This window comes from Rhinolophus ferrumequinum, chromosome 8 (assembly GCF_004115265.2).
Source record: "Rhinolophus ferrumequinum isolate MPI-CBG mRhiFer1 chromosome 8, mRhiFer1_v1.p, whole genome shotgun sequence".
NCBI lineage: Eukaryota > Metazoa > Chordata > Mammalia > Chiroptera > Rhinolophidae > Rhinolophus > Rhinolophus ferrumequinum.
Window position 1 is genome coordinate 68,834,186 of NC_046291.1, and position 19,994 is coordinate 68,854,179.

The following is a 19,994-nucleotide window of genomic DNA, read 5'->3' on the forward strand; positions in this document are numbered from 1 at the left end:
TTTTTAGTCTTGCGTAAACTGAAACTTTATACCCTTCAAACAACAAAAATTGCCCAATTATAAACTACCCCCCAGATTATTTGTGCAGAAGAAATTATTTCTCAGAACGCCTCAGAAAAATAAAATTAATGAGCCATGTGAACACATCTCAGATGTGCCCACCCACTTCTGAGACACTGGTTATCACTGTAGTTGAGCTCACCCTTTCAATGTTCACGATTTAATCACTTTTTGTCAACATACAATTTTTAGCATAATATTATATAAGGAATCATTGTGGAGTTATCCTGTGGACGTGTGAAAATGAGCACACCACCCTCTTCTTCGGGAGTCAGCACGCCCCAACGTGCAGCATCCCGGCAGCATGTGATGAAACTCTCCTGGTGTCTTAAGGATTTCTTAGAAAAGCATCACCACAGAAAGAGCAACAGGGAACAGCTCTTCGTGCTTCCTCACATTTACTGGGTTCTCTCTTTCAGTACAAATACAAAGAAGCCTATCGTAAGCAGTTGGGTCACCACATTGGCGCCCGAGCCATCCATGATGACCCCAAGATGATGTGGTCCCTCCACATCGCCAAAGTGCAGAGTGACCGCGAGTACAAGAAAGAATTTGAGAAATACAAGACCAGATACAGCAGCCCAGTGGACATGCTTGGTATCGTTTTGGCCAAGAAATGTCAGGCTTTGGTCAGTGATGTGGATTATAAGCATCTTCTGCATGAGTGGACGTGCCTGCCCGACCAGAATGATGTCATCCACGCTCGGCAAGCGTATGACCTCCAGAGTGACGTGAGTATCCCTGACGCTGGTTATGCACGTGAAAAGCAGATCTGAAACATGTCCGTGGGTTCGGACTAGTGGCAATGGACTGGAATTAGTTTGTGTATTTTCAATCATATACAATTGAATATTTGAAAATAGTTTCTCATTGGTAGCACTACAATTTATTTCAAAATTTTTCTTCCCCAAAAGTTATATGTAAAAGAGGAAATAAAATATATCTTATCAATTTTGTACAGCTATATTTCTTCCTGGTGATCGGGCTTCCTTTGCCTGAGTTAGATGGAAACTTAGTTCTCCCAAATACATAGCTGCACATTTTCGGCTCAAGTGATAGAAATGTATGTGTATGTCAATGGATGGTAGTGTGGAGAGAGGGAACAGAATTATTTTCTGCTAAATTGTTTTTAAAAATATTCAAATTTAATTCCAACTGACAGGAAAATACTAAGACATTCTTGTCTTTTTCAAAACAAATCATCTAATTCTTATTAACGATCAGCATGTCCTATTGAGAGTAAAATAAAATGAATAACTAGTGAAATATTTAATAAATTATCTTGTGTAAAAATTTTGTAGTATCTTCAAGGGCTTGACTGTGTCTTCTAGTTTTTAAAAAGATCTCTCATCATTCTCGGTACAATCCTCTGTACCAAAAAAAGGCTTAGGCAAAAAAAATATACTCAGGAGTCAACAATATTTATGAATGAGTGATTAGCTGTGCTAGTAGCCTTGTCTGTTCATCTATGCTCTTGTATTTCTCTAGTATGAGCCATTTTGTGACTATGAATCTGAAATACTAGTCAATAAATACATTTTTTTATCTGTTGATTTGCAGAATTTATATAAGGCAGACCTTGAATGGATGAAAGGTATTGGCTGGGTTCCGATTGGCTCCTTGGAAGTTGTTAAAGCCAAGAGGGCCACAGAGATACTGAGTGATACTATCTACCGTCAGCGTCCAGATGCACTGAAATTTACCAGCATAACTGACACCCCGGAGCAGGTGTTGGCAAAGAGCAATGCTATAAACATGAATAAGGTGAGTCTTCACTTCTCACCATTAGATATCAGAATTCACTATAGAACAAGGTAAAAATTCTGACATATCACATTTTAACTATTCCTATAGGATTTATGATACCTTTAAAAATGATTTTTCCATTATAATACCATAGTTACTTAGTAATACTTCAAAATATCAAACTGATGTTAAAAATACTATGTGCTGTTATATTTTATAATTACAAAATTTGAATACCACAACCCAATTATACTTTGCAGAACTGTTAAATAATTTTAATAAGAAAGAGTGAAAACACTAAATCAATGAAATAGTTAATACTCTTGATAAAAGTAATTCATCTACATGAAAGGTAGGAGTTTTTGCAACTTTAATAATTTTATTTCTACTTTGTATACAGGAGAGCTGAGTGGCACATTATCAAAAAAAAAGTCTGTGAGCTCCGACATAATTTTCTCATTTTTTTTTTCTCTTCTAATAGCGCTTATATACAGAAGCCTGGGACAAGGATAAGAAAACAATCCATGTCATGCCTGACACACCAGAAATCATGCTAGCCAAACTCAACCGAATAAACTACAGTGATGTGAGTAAACTATTGATCTTATAATAAACAGAAATGCAAAAATGAACTATTGGAACTGTTTCCTTAGTGAAATGTTTTTACTAATTTATTATACATACTTCAAATTAACATTGTCAGCAAAAGAGATAGTTGTCTCTTGATTCAGTTTTGGACTATGTGGTAGGTCCTCAAAGTAGGCCAGCCTTTTAGCAACAGAATATCAGGGAATGGAATGCTTATGGAGAAATATTGCAATAGGAATTATACTTCTAAAGCCTTCCCTTACAGGTCAGTGTGGGTATCAAGTCATTTTTTTTTAATTCATCTATTTAGTAGGTAGGCACTGGTTTGGACCCTGGGGAGTTATCATGCTCAGTATTGTTTTCATTAATGTCCTGGTTACCACATAATATTATTTGCAAGCATTTTTCTAGGCGTCTCTTTCAGGATCAACATTTTCAACCGGGCGATGATTCCGAAATGCTACTCTATCGATCAGTCACAGTGTGTTGTATTAGTCCACAGCAAAATGAGAGAGAGGAAAAAAAAGGACAATGCATTGAGTTTTTTATGAATCTAAATACACACGATTCTAAAATACTGCCTTATTCTTTCCCCGTCTTTAGTATTAAGATGGCCTTTCTTTCATATTATGATAGTGATAGTAAATAGTTGGTATTTTTAAATATGTGCTTATTTGGCAAAACAAAATTTTGGCAACCACATGCTGATATTCTCCCAAAATTTTTGAAATTTTTCAATGAAAATCCCAAAGTTTAGAACATGTTCCTCAAATTTCTTGAGTGCCTGCAAAGCCAAGTTTTATATAAACCCACCCTAATACTTGACTTTGTAGATTTGCAGTTTAAATGAGGATGGAAAAAATTTAATAATTAACAGATTTAATTTTTATGAAAGGAGGAATGATTTAATGACTCTCTTTCCTACAGAAACTCTATAAACTTGCTTTGGAAGAGTCCAAGAAGGAAGGCTACGACTTACGTTTGGATGCCATTCCAATCCAAGCTGCCAAGGCTTCAAGAGATATTGCTAGTGATGTAAGTTGATGTTTTTGGAAGAGGCATTTCTTATTCAAAGATGTTCAGAAATGGAAGATTCTGTAGTTTTTCTTGACAGAATTTTTATTGTACCTAAACATCTCAATTTCGTGTAGGGATTCCCTAATATACAAAGTTGCAAATAAAAACAAAGAAAAGCACAAGATACTATGTCCATTATACCTGTTAATCAGTCAAAGACAGAGGTATATCTTTTAAAAGAAATAAGTGTTTTATGGACACTAAAAATGGGTCCATATTTTTGAGTGTCAGAAATTGAGCAGCAGTTGACCCAGATGTTTGTTAAAAAAAAAAACAAAACAAAAAAAAAACATTGATAGCACATGCAAATCAGCCAATGTAAACACTTTCATACTACTTCTATCCATTTATTTTGGCATCAAAGGAAGACTAGGTGATGGGTGCGTTTTAGAGTTTTGGTTCATCCTTTGTAACTTTTAGTGAGGTTTCCCTACCAAGATCCCCTAACTGATTACAAGAACAAACTGAGAAGTAAGTGAAGCTTTTTCTCAGTACCCATTTGTCTCTTCTCTCTAGTCTTTCCCTTCTCATGAGAAACATTTCCTGAGGACATCTAATGCCCTAATTTTGTACCAGGGCTGCTTAGAACCCAAATACAGACTTTCCTTTTTCTAGGAGGACCCCATGCCCTAGGATCTCATTCCTTCTGTTACATGAACATTTTCTGGCTCTTAAGCTGGGGAAGCTTAAGCTACAATCTTAAGCTACAATCATTTCATGGTAAAATGGACCATAACATGTTATTCTTGAGTTTTAAAAAGCAGTAGAGTGTTGACTCAAGACATGGGCCTCTCATGGTGAAAGATCAGTAACACTGACAGGCTAATAAGGGAGGTAATTTCTGGTGAAACTATCTAAATGTAGCCCATATCCTCGACCAGGGAATTCATTATAAATTCTAATTACAAGGGATCTATTCTAGAATATTCTAAATATCAAAGCATTTTCAGGAAAAAATAGCTACATCTTTAAATTGAGCAGATCCTCTTTTAGATTACATAAGATGTTTTACCTTTACTTGTTAAGCAATCAAATGTAAACTAGGTAGTATACTTTAGGAGAAGGGGGAAAATATTAGGGACCACAAGCGACTCCATTCTAGTCTCAGCTCTGCCACCTACTTATGATGTGACCTTGAACAAATAAATCGCTTAACCCCTCTAGGTTTTAGGTTTCTATTTTATACGATGGGGTTGAAAATAGTAACCCTTCTCCTTCACACTAGTGGTAGGGAAAAATCAAAAGAAATACGTGTGTATGAAACTATAAAATGTGATCTACGTGAGATGTTCTTATCATTAGACTCATACCCCTTTTGTTTTTTCTCAGTACAAGTATAAGGAAGGCTACCGGAAACAGCTCGGCCACCACATTGGGGCCCGGGACATTAAGGATGACCCCAAGATGATGTGGTCCATGCATGTGGCGAAGATCCAGAGTGACAGGGAGTACAAGAAAGACTTTGAGAAGTCGAAGACCAAGTACAGCAGCCCAGTGGACATGCTGGGGGTGGTGCTGGCCAAGAAGTGCCAGATCCTTGTAAGTGACATAGACTACAAGCATCCGCTTCATGAGTGGACCTGTCTGCCAGATCAGAACGACGTCATTCAAGCTCGGAAGGCCTATGACCTTCAGAGTGATGTGAGTGGACCTAGCATTCTTTTGCACATGTTTAAAAGATTTTAAAAAGAGTTTCTAACTTTTTTTGTGCCATGGAATCTTTTGGCAGCCTGGTAAAACCTATGAGCAACTTCTCGGGACAATGTCATGAAATGTGTAAAATAAAAAATATATATATATACTTATAGACATATATCTGTATATATATGTATATATGTATATATATAGGTATGTTTCAAAAGAAACCAATCACATCAAAATATGGTTATCAAAATATTAAACTAAGTCTGTGATGTACTAATATATATGTTTTTTTTTATTAACACTCTAAAAAGATCTAGCAGTGGGTATAATAACTAATTTAACTGCAAAGAATTGATTGGGATAAATATTCCAAGATGTCTGCAACAACTGTAAGAGGATAGGAAAATATTTGTGATTTCTTTGCTGGCTAAGTCCCATGTAGTGTGTCTACTATGACTCTTGCCTAAACTTATAACTGAAAGAAATGCTACATTTCAGTTAAAGGTTAATGAAAATAAAGGTATGTTTTTCCTATCCAAGTTCATTGGTGCCCGGTTAAGAATTCCTCGTTTAACACCCTAATTTTCCAAATGAATTGATTGCATTATCATTTTTCTGACAACTTATTGAAAATGTCTATTACAACATGTGAAAAGAAGTTTAGGTATGAATTATACATTGAGATAATTAATCTAAGAAGCTGAAAACAATAGCTCCTAGGAATATGTTAGGCACTTTGTTGTCGGCCAATAAATTGTCCTTAGGACTCAAATCCTACCTCATTGATTTAGTAGCTCCTTGTTTTTTACATCAGGCTCTCACAGGTTGTCACTTTTGAAACAATGATAAAAGTAGTGGCATTGTAAAAAAGAATTTCCCAAAAATCCATAAAAATAAAAAGAACTGTTATCCTTACTAATGAGAAAAATTCTCCTTCAACCAATTATTTAAATTCAAAGAAGAAAAATGGAACATAAAAAAATATTTTTTACTTGAATTATAACACAAAAAGGGGACTGAAAAATAAGATAAATAAGAGGAAAAATATATGTACTCTTTGGCTTAGAAGCATGTATACAGAATCATATGGAAAAAGACTCCCGTTTTGTTGTCTCCAGAAAACACATTAATTCAACATGTAGTCAGCCGGCAGTGGTCATCCTTTCTTTATATTACACGACTGGCTGTGAAGGCCATTGCCCAATGAGATAGGAACAAAATGTATTCTATCATAGTATTATTCCCACACAAGGAGTTTTGGGAAATTAAATCAGAAAATAAACTCTTTATATCAGGAGACAGGCAGTAATTTCCTTAAAATGGTTTTGTATCAGTGAAATCACGTATTATTAGAGAGATTTCATGGGTCTTTAAAACAGCAAACATTGGCTACCTTCAGGGACAAAGTGTTTACCTAGCTATTCTATACCAAAATAAGGCAATCCTGTGGGTCTTCCCAGGAATTTACACGAGTAAGATTCAGAATTACCCATCATCTGTATATGCTAAATCAAGATCAGACACCAGGCGGTCAAGATAATGTCTATAAATATTTGCATTATTTTATTTACCAGGCTATTTACAAGGCTGATCTTGAGTGGCTGAGAGGCGTTGGATGGGTGCCCATTGGCTCTGTTGAGGTCGAGAAGGTGAAGAGAGCCGGAGAAATCCTGAGTGACAGGAAGTACCGCCAGCCTGCAGACCAGCTCAAATTCACATGCATCACAGACACCCCAGAAATTGTGCTGGCAAAGAGTAATGCCCTGACAATGAGCAAGGTTAGTCTCCAGCTGTTTCCAGTTGCTTGAGTCAGACCTCCCTCTGATGCAGGTCATAAAGTGAGAAATATATAACCATTTAGCATTTCATTCTAACGTCTGGGAAACAGTGTTTATAGCAGTGCCAGGCACAACTCGGATTAGTTGCTTGGTTTACTCTTCTACCATAGGTGTGGAAATCAATTTTGAAAAGTCAGCTGCTAGTGTTGCTTTCAGTTTTGTTACACAAGATAGATGATCACTTCTTTTTTTCTGAGTTCTAGCAATCTGTTTATTGGGCCTGGGTTAATTTTTTATCCAGTGGGTAGGCCCTCAATATGCACCTTTTAGATTGAATTGAACTTTTCTGAATTCTCCCACACCTGCCTGGACATCTTCCAAACATTCAGATAGTAAGATTGAATGCTCAATACAGAATATGAAATTGGCTCCTGAGCAAACTCCAGAGTGAGGGATATTAAAACTCCAGAAATTCTATTCTATACCACACCCATTCACAGCAACCGCAGTGATACTAACAATAAGAAACACCATAAGATTTGTTGAGTGCTTACTGTGACTCATGCGTTTTACATGCTGTGGTTTAGCTTCAAAAAAATGTGCAATAAAAAGAGATATAATTATCCCCCTCTAAGAAATGAGGAATGTGGTGCATTATGTACCTTTCTCAAGATCACACAGTTTGGCCATAGTGGAGTTGGGTTTGAACTTGGGATTGACTTTGAGGTCTAGGGATTTCTACTGTACTATAGTTCTACAGCCAAGCTCCACCCTGGGAGGTCCTATGAGTAAACTTGAGTTTCACTGGATGAAAAGAATAATAATTGATATTATTATGTGGTGTCATATTAGCTATGAAACTATCATACAGCTGTTTAAATATTGCCATGTTTCACTCTCCACACTACCCTTTTGCTTCCCTCACCTCCAAATAACCTTTAAAAACCTATTTTACAGTTAAATTTGATAATAACTGTAATGTATTCACTTTAACAAAGGGTTTTACCTCACCTTCCTCATAGCATTTATACACGGAAGCTTGGGATGCTGACAAAACTTCCATCCACGTGATGCCGGACACCCCAGAAATCATGCTAGCCAAGAGCAATTCTGTCAATATCAGCCAAGTAAGAGACTTCCTGATTGTTGTGTAAGCCTTTCCAGGAGCAATGAAAGTACTTCTTCTATCTTACCACCTTCCTTTCTGGGATTGGCCTATTAACTTTTTGTAACACTTTCATTTCTCTGTTGTATATTGTCCCTCACATAGAAACTTTACACCAAGGGATGGGATGAATCAAAGATGAAGGACTATGACCTGAGAGCTGATGCTATTTCCATCAAAAGTGCCAAGGCCTCAAGGGACATCGCCAGTGACGTAAGTGCGCTCCATCTAACCCCTTGGTTTCACATTGTTGAACAGCCATAGTGCGGCTGGTGGGCCACACTCAGTAACTGCCTGCATGTGCATCCCTCCAGTCCTGCTTCCTGTCTCCGAAAGCCTTTCCCTTTGTTGTCATAGAGAAGAAAAATACACTTTGGAATTGTAGTTAGAGTTGCTGCGGGAAAGGGTTCCACCAATGAAGATGTATGATTACACTGCAGTTATGTTTATGATAGAATAAAATGTTAGTTTAAAATTGTTCAGCGATGCCAAAAATATTTGCAATACAAAATTCTTATTTTGTATCCGTTTGCTTGTGTTTGTGTTGTCTGTAATTGTCAGCATGTATATGGTCTTAGAACTGGGTTTCTAACCCTGTATTCCTGACATTTTAGTACAAATACAAAGAAGCATACGAAAAACAGAAAGGTCACCACGTTGGAGCCCAGAGTGTTGAAGACGACCCCAAGATTATGTGTGCGATACACGCAGGGAAGATTCAAAGTGAAAGAGAGTACAAGAAGGACTTCCAGAAGTGGAAGACCAAGTTCAGCAGCCCAGTGGACATGTTAGGCATCTTGCTGGCCAAGAAATGTCAGACTCTAGTCAGTGACATTGATTACCGAAATTACCTGCATCACTGGACATGCTTACCTGATCAAAACGACGTTATCCAAGCAAGGAAGGCCTATGAACTGCAGAGTGATGTACGTAACATGAACTCTGGGAAAGGCGGAGCGGGCGGGCGTAGATTTACTAATTGTCCTGTCAGTGCATCTGTGGAGAGACCCATGCGTTGTGTGCTACACAACCCCGGGGGGTGCCATTCCTGCGGTTTAATTGTAAAACCCCATATTTCGGAGTTATTTTATGGGAGCAAAGAATATAGATAAAGAACCCTGCTTTGGCCATGTCCTTTATTCCCTGGCCTAGATTCCAGACTATTTACTCCATATCGTTTTTATTTTCGGGCAATGAAAATATATTTCAGATAAACATAAATTATATAAAAGTTAAAAAAAAAAAAAAAACACTGCAACTACTGTATATCCAAAACACTCAATGTACTTTCCTTGGGTCAGTTATTACAGGATGAAAGTTGAATGAGATCCAACAAAATTTCCTTTTTAAAATGTTTCGGTCATATAATTTTTAAAAATATCAAATAGTTACCGTGCAATTGAATATTATGACTGTTTTATTCCTATTCATGGCTAGAATAAAGAATTGTGCTTTTACAAATTACTCTGTCATTGATATTAAAACCCGACGTCATGTAAAATCTCAGGTCCTACTTTTTTGGAACCACCCGCTTCTGTGTTTATCACTCCCTCAATCTCATGAACTTTATTTTTCAATTAAGGAATGGTGTGTCTAACATCGGAACAAAATTTCTGCTATCTTTTTAGAATGTGTATAAAGCAGACCTGGAGTGGATGCGTGGCATTGGCTGGATGCCAGAAGGCTCAGTAGAAATGACCAGGGTAAAGGGTGCTCAAGACCTGCTGAATGAAAGACTTTACAGGACACGACCAGAAGCCTTGAAATTCACTTCCATTGTTGACACTCCAGAAGTTGTCCTGGCAAAAGTCAATTCTCTGCAAATCAGTGAGGTAAGAACCGTCCTACTACCAAGCTTCCCTTTTGTGGGCCTCTGTTTTCAGATGAGTCCACCCACACGGAGCAAGTGGACTGTTCCTGTTCAAAGACGGTAGTGATGGGAGCAACTCCAGGAATCTCTTGACTAGTTCAGTGAAGGCACACGCAAAGTAGAGATCTGATGAATGCCAACGTGCTTTTCCCCGACTACACACACATACTTGGAAGCACTAAGATGAAAAATGTCACTCCATTATGATTCAGGAAAACAAATATTTATTTAAGTCCTGTAAAATACTAAAACCTGGGGCGTAGTGCTACGTATTCAATGGTATAACATTGTATTAGTCAGGGTTCTCTACAGAAACAGTCAATAGGATGTGTATGAGAGACACTGGTTTCAAGGAATTGGGTCACACAATTGTGAAGGTCATTACGTCCAACACTGGCGGGGTGGCAGGGTGGGGGGGGGGCAGCAGGCTGGATCCAGGAAGGACTTGCAGTTCAAGCCCATAGAAAGTGTGCTGGCAGAATTCCTTCTTGCTCAGGGGAGGCCAGTCTTTTTTTAATGAAGGCCTTTGACTGATTGGACAAACCCCACCCACATTACGGAGGGGAGTCCGCTTTACCCAAAGTCTACGGATGTGTTAATCTCATCTAAAAATTACCTTCACAGAAACATCTAGAAGAATCTTTGACCAAATAGCTGAGTACTGTGGCTTAGCCAACTTGACGCATACAATTAACCATCACCAACATCTATAAAAACATTTTTCCAGGTTAAATAGTTGCTAAGATTGAGTATTTCAGATATCCATTCTCTATTGCTGTATTAAAATACTATTTCCCGTCTCTCCACAGAAACTGTACCAAGAAGCCTGGAATAAAGATAAAACCAACATCAGCATTCCTTCTGATACGCCAGTCATGCTACAGGCCCAAATCAATGCCTTGCAAATCAGCAATGTAAGAGGCATAAATATGAAGTATAAATGTCTTTATGGAATGATATCTGTCAGCTTATGGAGTGTGTTATAATCAACAAATTACCTGTCTTAGAAATACTTATAGCTTTTGGTTCTAGGCAATTTTTTTAGCTACCATTTCCAATACAATATGAATGGAAATTCTCTTTTAAATACGTGGCTGGGTGCCTGGACTGCAAGAATTGGGATTCTCAAATCTTATTGATACTCCCTTTCAACCTTGAAATCATTGTCCTATATGCAGTGTTTACAACTCAGTTTCATTGTATATTAATCAGGAATAATGAAATCCCTAGTTAAATGCCTCTTACACAAAAAAGTATAAGAGGTTACAGTTTCTACTGTCTTTATAGGTTTTTGATTGATCAAGAATTTTTCTTGTTTGTCATTTCAAGGCCATAAGAAAAGCCAAAAGACAACTTTTAATTATATACAAAGTGCAGGATATGTGTGATAGCTATGTCACATCCCTTTAGCAAAAACCTCTAAACACTCAAAGGACAACATGAGGAAAAAATCTTATCAGATCTTATATTGTACCTTGTGAAGGTTCTCTAACTTCACCATTGGGTCTCAGTTTCCATGTATGATGTAATGGGAATTTTTTCCGATGTGGACCCTGTTGTGATAAATACAAATCTTCAAACATTAGTTTGAATTCAGATGTTTACATTTAGATGTTAGATTTAGATGTTTACCTTTAAAATTTTAATCAGAAGTCTCCTGCACTCCACAAAGTAGCCAATAACCAAAAGAAGAATTCAGCAGTGACTTTCTTTTCTTATACTGCTGTCATTTACATTATGATTCATATTAGGACTACTTCGAATATATTTGCTCTATTTTCAATTCTTGTAAACAAATCTGTGTTTTCCCTCAACAGAAACTCTATCAGAAAGACTGGAATGAGGCCAAACAGAAAGGCTATGACTTAAGAGCAGACGCCATTGAAATCAAGCATGCCAAAGCCTCCAGAGAAATTGCCAGTGAGGTACAGCTCCTTGTGTTTCCTTGTGGTTTTTCTCCTCTGTACAACAAATAGGGAGAGTATTTTTCAAGAATTTTTTTTTTAATCTATGCAAACAATCGCATTTTGTTTTACACTAAAGACTTTATTTAAAAACATTAAAATAGGATGCAAAACATGAAGGTAAGCATTGATGAGGTATATATGTAAATAACTCCTAAGTTGTTTCCAAGGAGAAGTAAAATATTGTAAAGGGTCTGTGTAAAATTCTTGGGAAAAATTCAGGAATCAATACAATGTGATTTTATTCCCAAAATATTAATGACATTCTCCATAAATATAAATCACAGATGAAAGTTTCATACAAGAAGACTTAAGATAGAAATCACATTTTATATATAAGACTTTTTCCTGGAGGCTTCTGTATAATGCTCTTAGTAACCTTTGAAGCTCATTTAACAGTAATTTTAAAACTTACTAACAGTCAAGCTAATTATCTTATCAAGCTCCATGCCCCCCAGCTCCAAATCTTTAAGGCACTTTTGTTCCCTTTTTTCAGGCTCTTCTCTGTTTTTTATCTCATGTATGCAGCTGTTTCTTCCTTCTTATTTCTCATTTTTATCTCTAAAAGACATGGTCGAGCCATAGTATCAGCTTTATTCCTGGTTCTTTCTTTCTCCCTTGTGTCCAAACGTTCCTGTGTTATCCAAATATAAGAAAGAAAGAGAAACCATCTTACTCTAGTCCTAAGACACTTAGGATAAGTGTGGACAATATGGAAACTCTTGTCCACAGGCCTTTGTTATGATTTTCTGATTCAAACCAGCAACCTTGCTTTCAATTCCCGGAACATGCACCTTTCTCGTCTGTCTCCTAAACCACACACATGAGTTTTTCCTACCTGAGGTACCTTCAGTACACTTGAGGGCCTATCTGACCTAAGTTCCACTTGTCAGTCAACTTTGGGTCACCCTCAAAGGTCACGCTCATTGTGCCTTGTTTTCCCCATCTGAAATATGTGATAATAATAACACTACCACTTAGAGATGCTGCGAGGATTCAATGAGATTATAATTACCACTATCAACTATTTTTAACTAAAAAAATCTCAGGAATTTCATATGGATCAACCTAATCCATTTGAAGCACTCCTAATAGTGTCCGGTGTATAGTGATTCCTCGGTAAATGTTAGCTATTATTATTTTTTTGTTACTCTTGTTCACTATACTATTTCCCTCTTGGTTTATTCACATCCTCTATAAAACTACCTAAATAACCCTATCTAATGTCCTTAAAATGAACTGAAATATGTAATGACTGCCAACGTTGAGCCAATTTACATTCAAGCTAAAAAAACATTCTGACAATGTTTAATGGAAAGTACTCTTAATATATTATTTTCCTATGTCTCTTTATCTGATTTGTCTCAACTTTAGTACAAATACAAAGAAGGTTATCGTAAGCAACTGGGGCACCATGTGGGTTTCCGCAGCCTACAAGATGACCCCAAATTGGTATGGTCTATACACGCTGCCAAGATCCAGAGTGACAGAGAATACAGGAAAGTATATGAGAAGTCCTAAAGGAATCTACCATACACCGTTGGACATGATGTCAATTGTTCAAGCCAAGAAAAGCCAGGTCCTGGCTAGTGACGTTGATTATCGCAATTATCTGCACCAGTGGATATGCCTGCCAGATCAAAATGATGTGATCCAGGCTAAGAAAGCCTACGAACTGCAGAGTGATGTATGTATATTATCCCCAGACCCTTGGAGAGATGTGTGTCTAATCACAGTGTTTCCCTAGGGATACAATGTAAATGGTAATCTTAATAGAGTCTACCATATTTGTGCACTTCATGACGTGTAGAATTTTTCTACACTTTTTTTCCTACAGTAGAATTTTCTGAACATTTTTTATCTTATAGAGAATTACTTCCTATGTGGCAAGGCCTTATTCATCAAGATGAAAAATCATTGTTATTCTGTATAATTAGGTAAACAATTTCAGTCCTAGCTGTTCTGATCTATTACATTTACATGATCAGATATCTAAATGTCAGAAACAGATCAAGCATAAGGAAATGTGGGATTTCAAGTTTATCTGATGCATATAGAAAAAGATATTTGTATTTTTATAGAGAGAGAAAAGTGTATATAGATATAGGTGTGTATTTTTTTTCTCATTGTATGTGCATCTCAGAGCCTTTTTCTCCTAAATTCCTACAGATGTTATTCCCAGTGGTACATAAAAGACAGATTTCAAGTGGTGAGCACAGAAGCTCAACTTCATATAAAAACAAAATTCTGTGCCATTGCTGTCTGTTATTCTAAAAGTGTCACTTGTCAGCTCTGCTCCCATTCCTGTAGGATACTGTGAACTTCTCCCAGAGATGCGTGCCAGAGATGTAATGCCCAAATATTAACATTTAATGTGGATTTTTGAGTTCCACGGGATTGGGCAACAGATGATTTAAACAGAGATCTTGTGCAGTTTGCTGGCACTCTGCTCTAGGAGGCTAATTTGACTCTTCTCTACCCTATGATCTTCTCTTTCCTGTAGAACGTGTACAAATCAGACCTGGAATGGATGAAGGGTATTGGATGGTTAACAGAAGGTTCTGTGGAAGTGGAGAGAGTGAAGAATGCCCAAAATCTCCTGAATGAAAGGTTGTATCGTGTAAGACCTGAGGCTCTCAAGTTCACCAGCATTGTTGATACTCCGGAAGTCATCCTTGCAAAGATCAATGCTTTACAGATCAGTGAGGTAAGCCGGGTTCACGATATGTGCGAATTGAACAAATCTCGGTAAAAATTCTGTGAACTTGAAACTGCTCACACCAGCGTTAGAATCTTGAAGATACGTGTATCCAGACAGAATTTCATATAGTCGATCCATTAACAGAATCCACGTTTCATTACTTAGATAACTCTTTGGTCGATATCAGTCTGGTGGGTACCTTCATGTTCCACAGGTTCAGATACATACTTTGAACAGTTTGAGCCCTCACCTGTAATATAGTCCACAAGTTAAATACCAGGATCATAAAATTGCCACCTTTTTATTGGTATTCATTCATGAAGTGAGTTGAAAAGTCCAGGGACAGCCCCAACATTAGACATTATGATAGTTATTTGGGCCAAGAAAGCCAGGACTTGCTTAGCAATGTGGCTGTCATAACTACCTGCCATGTGGGTTTACCTGCCAGATAATTACATGTGAGTAAATAGAAAAGGATCCATGTTCCTACCATGTTCCTGACTCATTTTACATGTACATTATGTCACACGTGAATGTGTTCTTCTTGTTGAAGTCACTACTGGGACCTTCTAAATAAAACCAAAATGCGATCTACATTTTTATCTGAGAACATCCAACGAGAATTTTAATTGTCCGTATCATTTTATTCATGTGGTTGTTGACTTACTTACTAATCAGTCATTCTTTGTTTTTCATTTTTACCAGCCACTGTATCGTGATGCCTGGGACAAAGAGAAGATGAATGTGAATGTGCCAGCTGACACTCCAGGAATGCTACAGTCCAAAATCAATGCCATGCAGATCAGCAACGTAAGGCGCTCCACAGCCATTTGCTTTACACGTGTTTTCTGCCTAACCGAACCTTTCAGCAACAAGCTGCAGAGAGAGTTTAGCAAAAGGCATTTCCCTACCATTTCTTTTACTTCCAATCTTTAAGCTAGTGATAAGTGCCGTGTGTGTATGTGTGTGTGTGTGTGTGTGTGTGTGTGTGTATGAAATATAGAGAGATGTGTGTCCTTATCTTTGTTGGAAGGGAAAATGCAGCTGTTTAACCAAAAAATACAACGTAAAAACATACATATGCATGTGTAGTAACATTTAACGCTGTTTTTAGTAGTACATCATGGATTTTTTTCTTTTAAAAGCCAAAAAATACATGTTTTTTTTCTCATTTTCACAGGATTTACTGTCTGCTAAATTTCCTTCTTTAAAAAGTTATTGGGAGAGATTACAAAATTTCGTTAAAAATCTACTAGAACTTAAGTTCAATATGAAACTAGCCTATTTTATAAATCTTATGAGGAGATTAATTTTCAGTGTAACCAAGTGTATTCTTGGACGCATCAGTAATGCTGACTCCGTAGCTCCCTCTTCAGTTTGACTGTGGCATTGCAATCTCCATTTGCAGAAACAGTACCAGCAAGCGTGGGAAGACATCAAGATGACAGGTTATGACCTACGAGCTGATGCCATTGGGATCCAGCATGCCAAGGCTTCCAGGGATATTGCCAGTGATGTAAGAACTCCTCCTTGCCCAGCTTTAACAAACACTAAGTAATGGACACACAGGGAGATAATAGTGTACTAATCTTTAACTTAATTCCCCAAGAGTTATATTTAAGTAGAATGGAGTTATTAGTGTCTTGTTTTAATATCGTGAATTCAAGAACAACTTTTACAACAGCTTGACATCCCTCATGCATCTCTGCTTACTTCTGCTCTCCTTATGTTTAAGCACAGATTTCTGTTTCCTTTCCAATACCTTCTCAGTATCAGTTACTTTACAAGCACTTAGAGGGATTTACGGTTAAAAAGAATTCTGTTGTTTCTCAAAATGCAGCATGCATGGATGGTTTCTGTGTAATTTTATGAAGTACATGGACAAGCATTGTTTCTAAACGGTTACATATTTATTGTAATGTGTGCTTAAAAAATACTGATTTTGTTTCATTTAGATAGAATCATGAATTTTAAAATAAAAATTTAAGTAAGTTTACACTTTAAGAATCAATTTATTGAAACAAAGAATCAAGTTGACTTTACAGTATGAAGTACAGGAGGTACTTGTTTGTGGCAAAACATGTGAGGTGACAATGGCTGAAGTTTGGGAAACATTGGACAAGCCTATATTGGTTGGAGGGTCATCTAGAAGCGCAGTTCTAACCTTAGAGGTCCTCACAGTGCCCCTAAAAGGGTAATCTAAGGGAATGGAGTTATTTTGAGCAGGCTGCCTAGAGAAACTGAGTTTAGGAAAACAACTCATCTTTCTTCTGTTCACATCCCCCAGTATCTATATAAAACTGCTTACGAGAAACAGAAAGGCCATTACATTGGATGTCGCAATGCCAAGGAAGACCCTAAACTGGTTTGGGCAGCAAATGTGTTGAAGATACAGAATGATAGGCTGTACAAAAAGGCCTACAATGACAACAAGGCCAAGATCTCCATCCCAGGGACATGGTGTCCATCAGTGCCGCCAAAGAAGGCCAGGCGCTAGCAAGCAACATGGACTACCGCCAGTACCTGCACCACTGGTCTTGCTTACCTGACCAGAATGATGTGATCCAAGCCAGAAAGCGTACGACCTGCAGAGTGATGTACGTGTGTGCTTGCACAGGAGCAACCAAGCTGGGTGCCTTGGCAGGGGTGGAGGAGCGGCTACTCCCCAGGAAGGAAGCCTTCCACAGCTTTGCCTGATCACTCCTTCCAGAGCTTGGGGAAACACAACATCTCCCTACAATAGCACTTCTCTTTAGTATCTTCACGTTTATTAATTGCCTTCTTTACTGCTGGGTTTATTTCATCCTCCATGAGGATGACCCAGAAGACATTCCTGCAGAATGACCAACATATGGCAAGGGGGCTGTATGCAAACCACAGACTAAAAGGACACATAGTCAGAATGCACAGTTAAAAGGGAAGCACATATAAGATGAGGCTGGAAAAACAGGTAAGGACTGGTGCTAGATCATCCCTCACCTTCTAATCCATGTTGAGGATTTTGATCTTTATCATAAGATAAATGGGAAACCATAGGATGGGGGAATATTGTGACATCAGATCTGAACTGCAAATTTTGAAAACATTGCTCTGGCTGATTTGTGGAGAACTTACTGGAGAACTCATTATTATTGCTTTCAAAGTCCACATTTAGTAGTATGATGATTACCTAATATTATTCAAACATTTTCCATGCATCCCCCAATCAGAGGCTCCTTCTACACCATTCTGCTTTTTTAAAATGGACATAGGCACCCAACACAGATGTCCTGCCACAGAAAACAAGCAGAACAAACCCTGTTGTACATATGAGGAATTATGTTGGTCAGGCCAAGTGCTTGGTTTTTATTATTGTTTGTGGAACATAAAATATAACATAAAAATGTTTCCTATTTTTACTACAATTTTAAAAATCCTACTTTCAGCTAACTTTGTTTTTCTTTCCCAGGCCATCTACAAATCTGACTTGGAGTGGATGCGTGGCATTGGCTGGATGCCTGATGGGTCTCCCGAAGTACTGAGAGTCAAAAATGCCCAGGAGATCCTACGAGACAGTGTCTATCGGACACCTGTGGTGAATCTCAAGTACACTAGTATCGTTGACACACCTGAAGTTGTCCTTGCTAAATCAAATGCTGAAAATATTAGTATTGTAAGTCACCTTTTTCTCTATATTCACATTGGGTTAATGTTATAAGTAAATGATAAATAATTAACCTAGTAATCTAATAATAATAACATTGATGATAGCAAAGATTTTAATAAATAATATGGAGAGGGTTGTCTTATTATTGCTTATTACTGTTAAACAAAAATGCAGGCATGTTAATTAAAGTTTTTAATACAGATTTCATATCAAATTTGAGTAACTTATGTGAAAAGATTCTAGAAGTGTTTTTTCACCTTAACCTGAAAAGATTTTTGGATCAGAAAAATTGCAAGTTACGCCCTGAAACTAACAAATTACAAATTATGAGTAATTGTGTTATTATGGATTCTTTCTATAGCCAAAGTACAGAGAAGTTTGGGACAAGGATAAAACTTCCATCCATATATGCCGGATACTCCAAAATTAATCTTGCCAGAGCCAACGCTCTTAACGTGAGCAATGTAAGTACTGCAACAGCTGTCCTTCTGTTTGGAAAGTCATCCAGGTGGTATTGCAATACCACCAATGGAACCCTTCATAGCCAAGGAGGGAAGATTGACTAATGGAGTGAGGGAAGCCTCTTTCCCATCTGCCTGGCCAGGAGTGAGGAGAGGAGCAGGTCCCCTGAGTCACCGGCAAGGCCAGTACTGGTGAGCCAGTGTCACCATGACAAAAGGGATAGAGGAATAAGGACGAGAGAGATGAAAGAGGAATGAGGAGACATACCAACAACAAGGGGGAATTAATGATAGATTCAGATGATCTCAAAATATGAGAATTCTTTGCAAAACTCACAAATTAATTTTATAACCTGCATTATAGAGCATTTTCTCGGAAACTACACATTACCAAAAATGGACTCCAGAAAAAGAATAAAAACATATAGCAAGAAATTAAGAGGGTTATTAAAGACTTTCATTCCTCCTCTCAAATGCTAGGGTCACCCAGATGATTTCACAGGAGAATTCTCTCAGAACTTCAACAAATAAACAAATTACCACAGAGCCCAATGAAAGAAGAAAAACGATCACAGTTACCAAAACTTGTCAAAATAAATGAAGACTAAACCAATAATAAGTAGACTTCTCATTAGAGCCAAATAATTACATAAGAGTAAGAATAAGAGATGAATATTAGAAACAAAAAGGCAAAATTATCATTATTGGCAGAATAAATCATTATATGCATGGGAGAAAAAGGAGAATCAACTTAAAAATCTATTAGATAAAATGAGAGAATTCAGTTATGTGGCTAGCTACACAACTCAGCAAGTTCAAGAAGGTACCGCCTTCATGGATCACAGAAGTTTTTTGTGTGTAGAATTAGTATGACTTTAGAAGAAGGATACTACATTAGTGCAATTCACCGTAGTTTGAAGCTTTGCATCTTTCAAAAAATAATAAATCTCTGTGAGAGAAAGAGCCCACCACGCAAAGATTCCTCACCATGTGCCAACTGCACCTTCAACTCTATTATAAGGAGCTACTTAGGAGCTACTGTTGTACAAGGGTTAGTGAAAAACCAAACTTTTAGGGCACTGATACATGTTTTTCCAGAATCAATATTATGGTGCAGTGCACTCTTATCATCAAGTGACTGGAGGGAGAGGCAGTCAGTTCTTTATTTCGGCATAGCCTCCTCAGCCTCTTTCATTTGATCCAGAGGCAAAGTCTCATGTGCAATTTCTTTTCCATGATATATGTCTCAGCTGGAAATACCAGAACCCTTCCATTGCTATGATGATGTAAGCAA

At 37.5% G+C, this 19,994-nt stretch overlaps 1 protein-coding gene across 1 annotated transcript in view; it reads left to right on the top strand.

The window, feature by feature from the left end:
• Positions 1-19,994, top strand: part of NEB (nebulin) — a 190,269-nt gene that overhangs the window by 93,023 nt on the left and 77,252 nt on the right. The window contains 23 exon segments of the mRNA XM_033111682.1: positions 480-791; positions 1,621-1,824; positions 2,288-2,392; positions 3,322-3,429; positions 4,801-5,112; positions 6,690-6,893; positions 7,916-8,020; positions 8,164-8,271; positions 8,673-8,984; positions 9,687-9,890; positions 10,738-10,842; positions 11,746-11,853; positions 13,267-13,410; positions 13,412-13,579; positions 14,396-14,599; positions 15,299-15,403; positions 16,002-16,109; positions 16,881-17,043; positions 17,046-17,168; positions 17,171-17,190; positions 18,042-18,245; positions 18,601-18,647; positions 18,649-18,703. Of these exon segments, the coding sequence (XP_032967573.1) occupies positions 480-791; positions 1,621-1,824; positions 2,288-2,392; positions 3,322-3,429; positions 4,801-5,112; positions 6,690-6,893; positions 7,916-8,020; positions 8,164-8,271; positions 8,673-8,984; positions 9,687-9,890; positions 10,738-10,842; positions 11,746-11,853; positions 13,267-13,410; positions 13,412-13,579; positions 14,396-14,599; positions 15,299-15,403; positions 16,002-16,109; positions 16,881-17,043; positions 17,046-17,168; positions 17,171-17,190; positions 18,042-18,245; positions 18,601-18,647; positions 18,649-18,703 (3,528 nt within the window).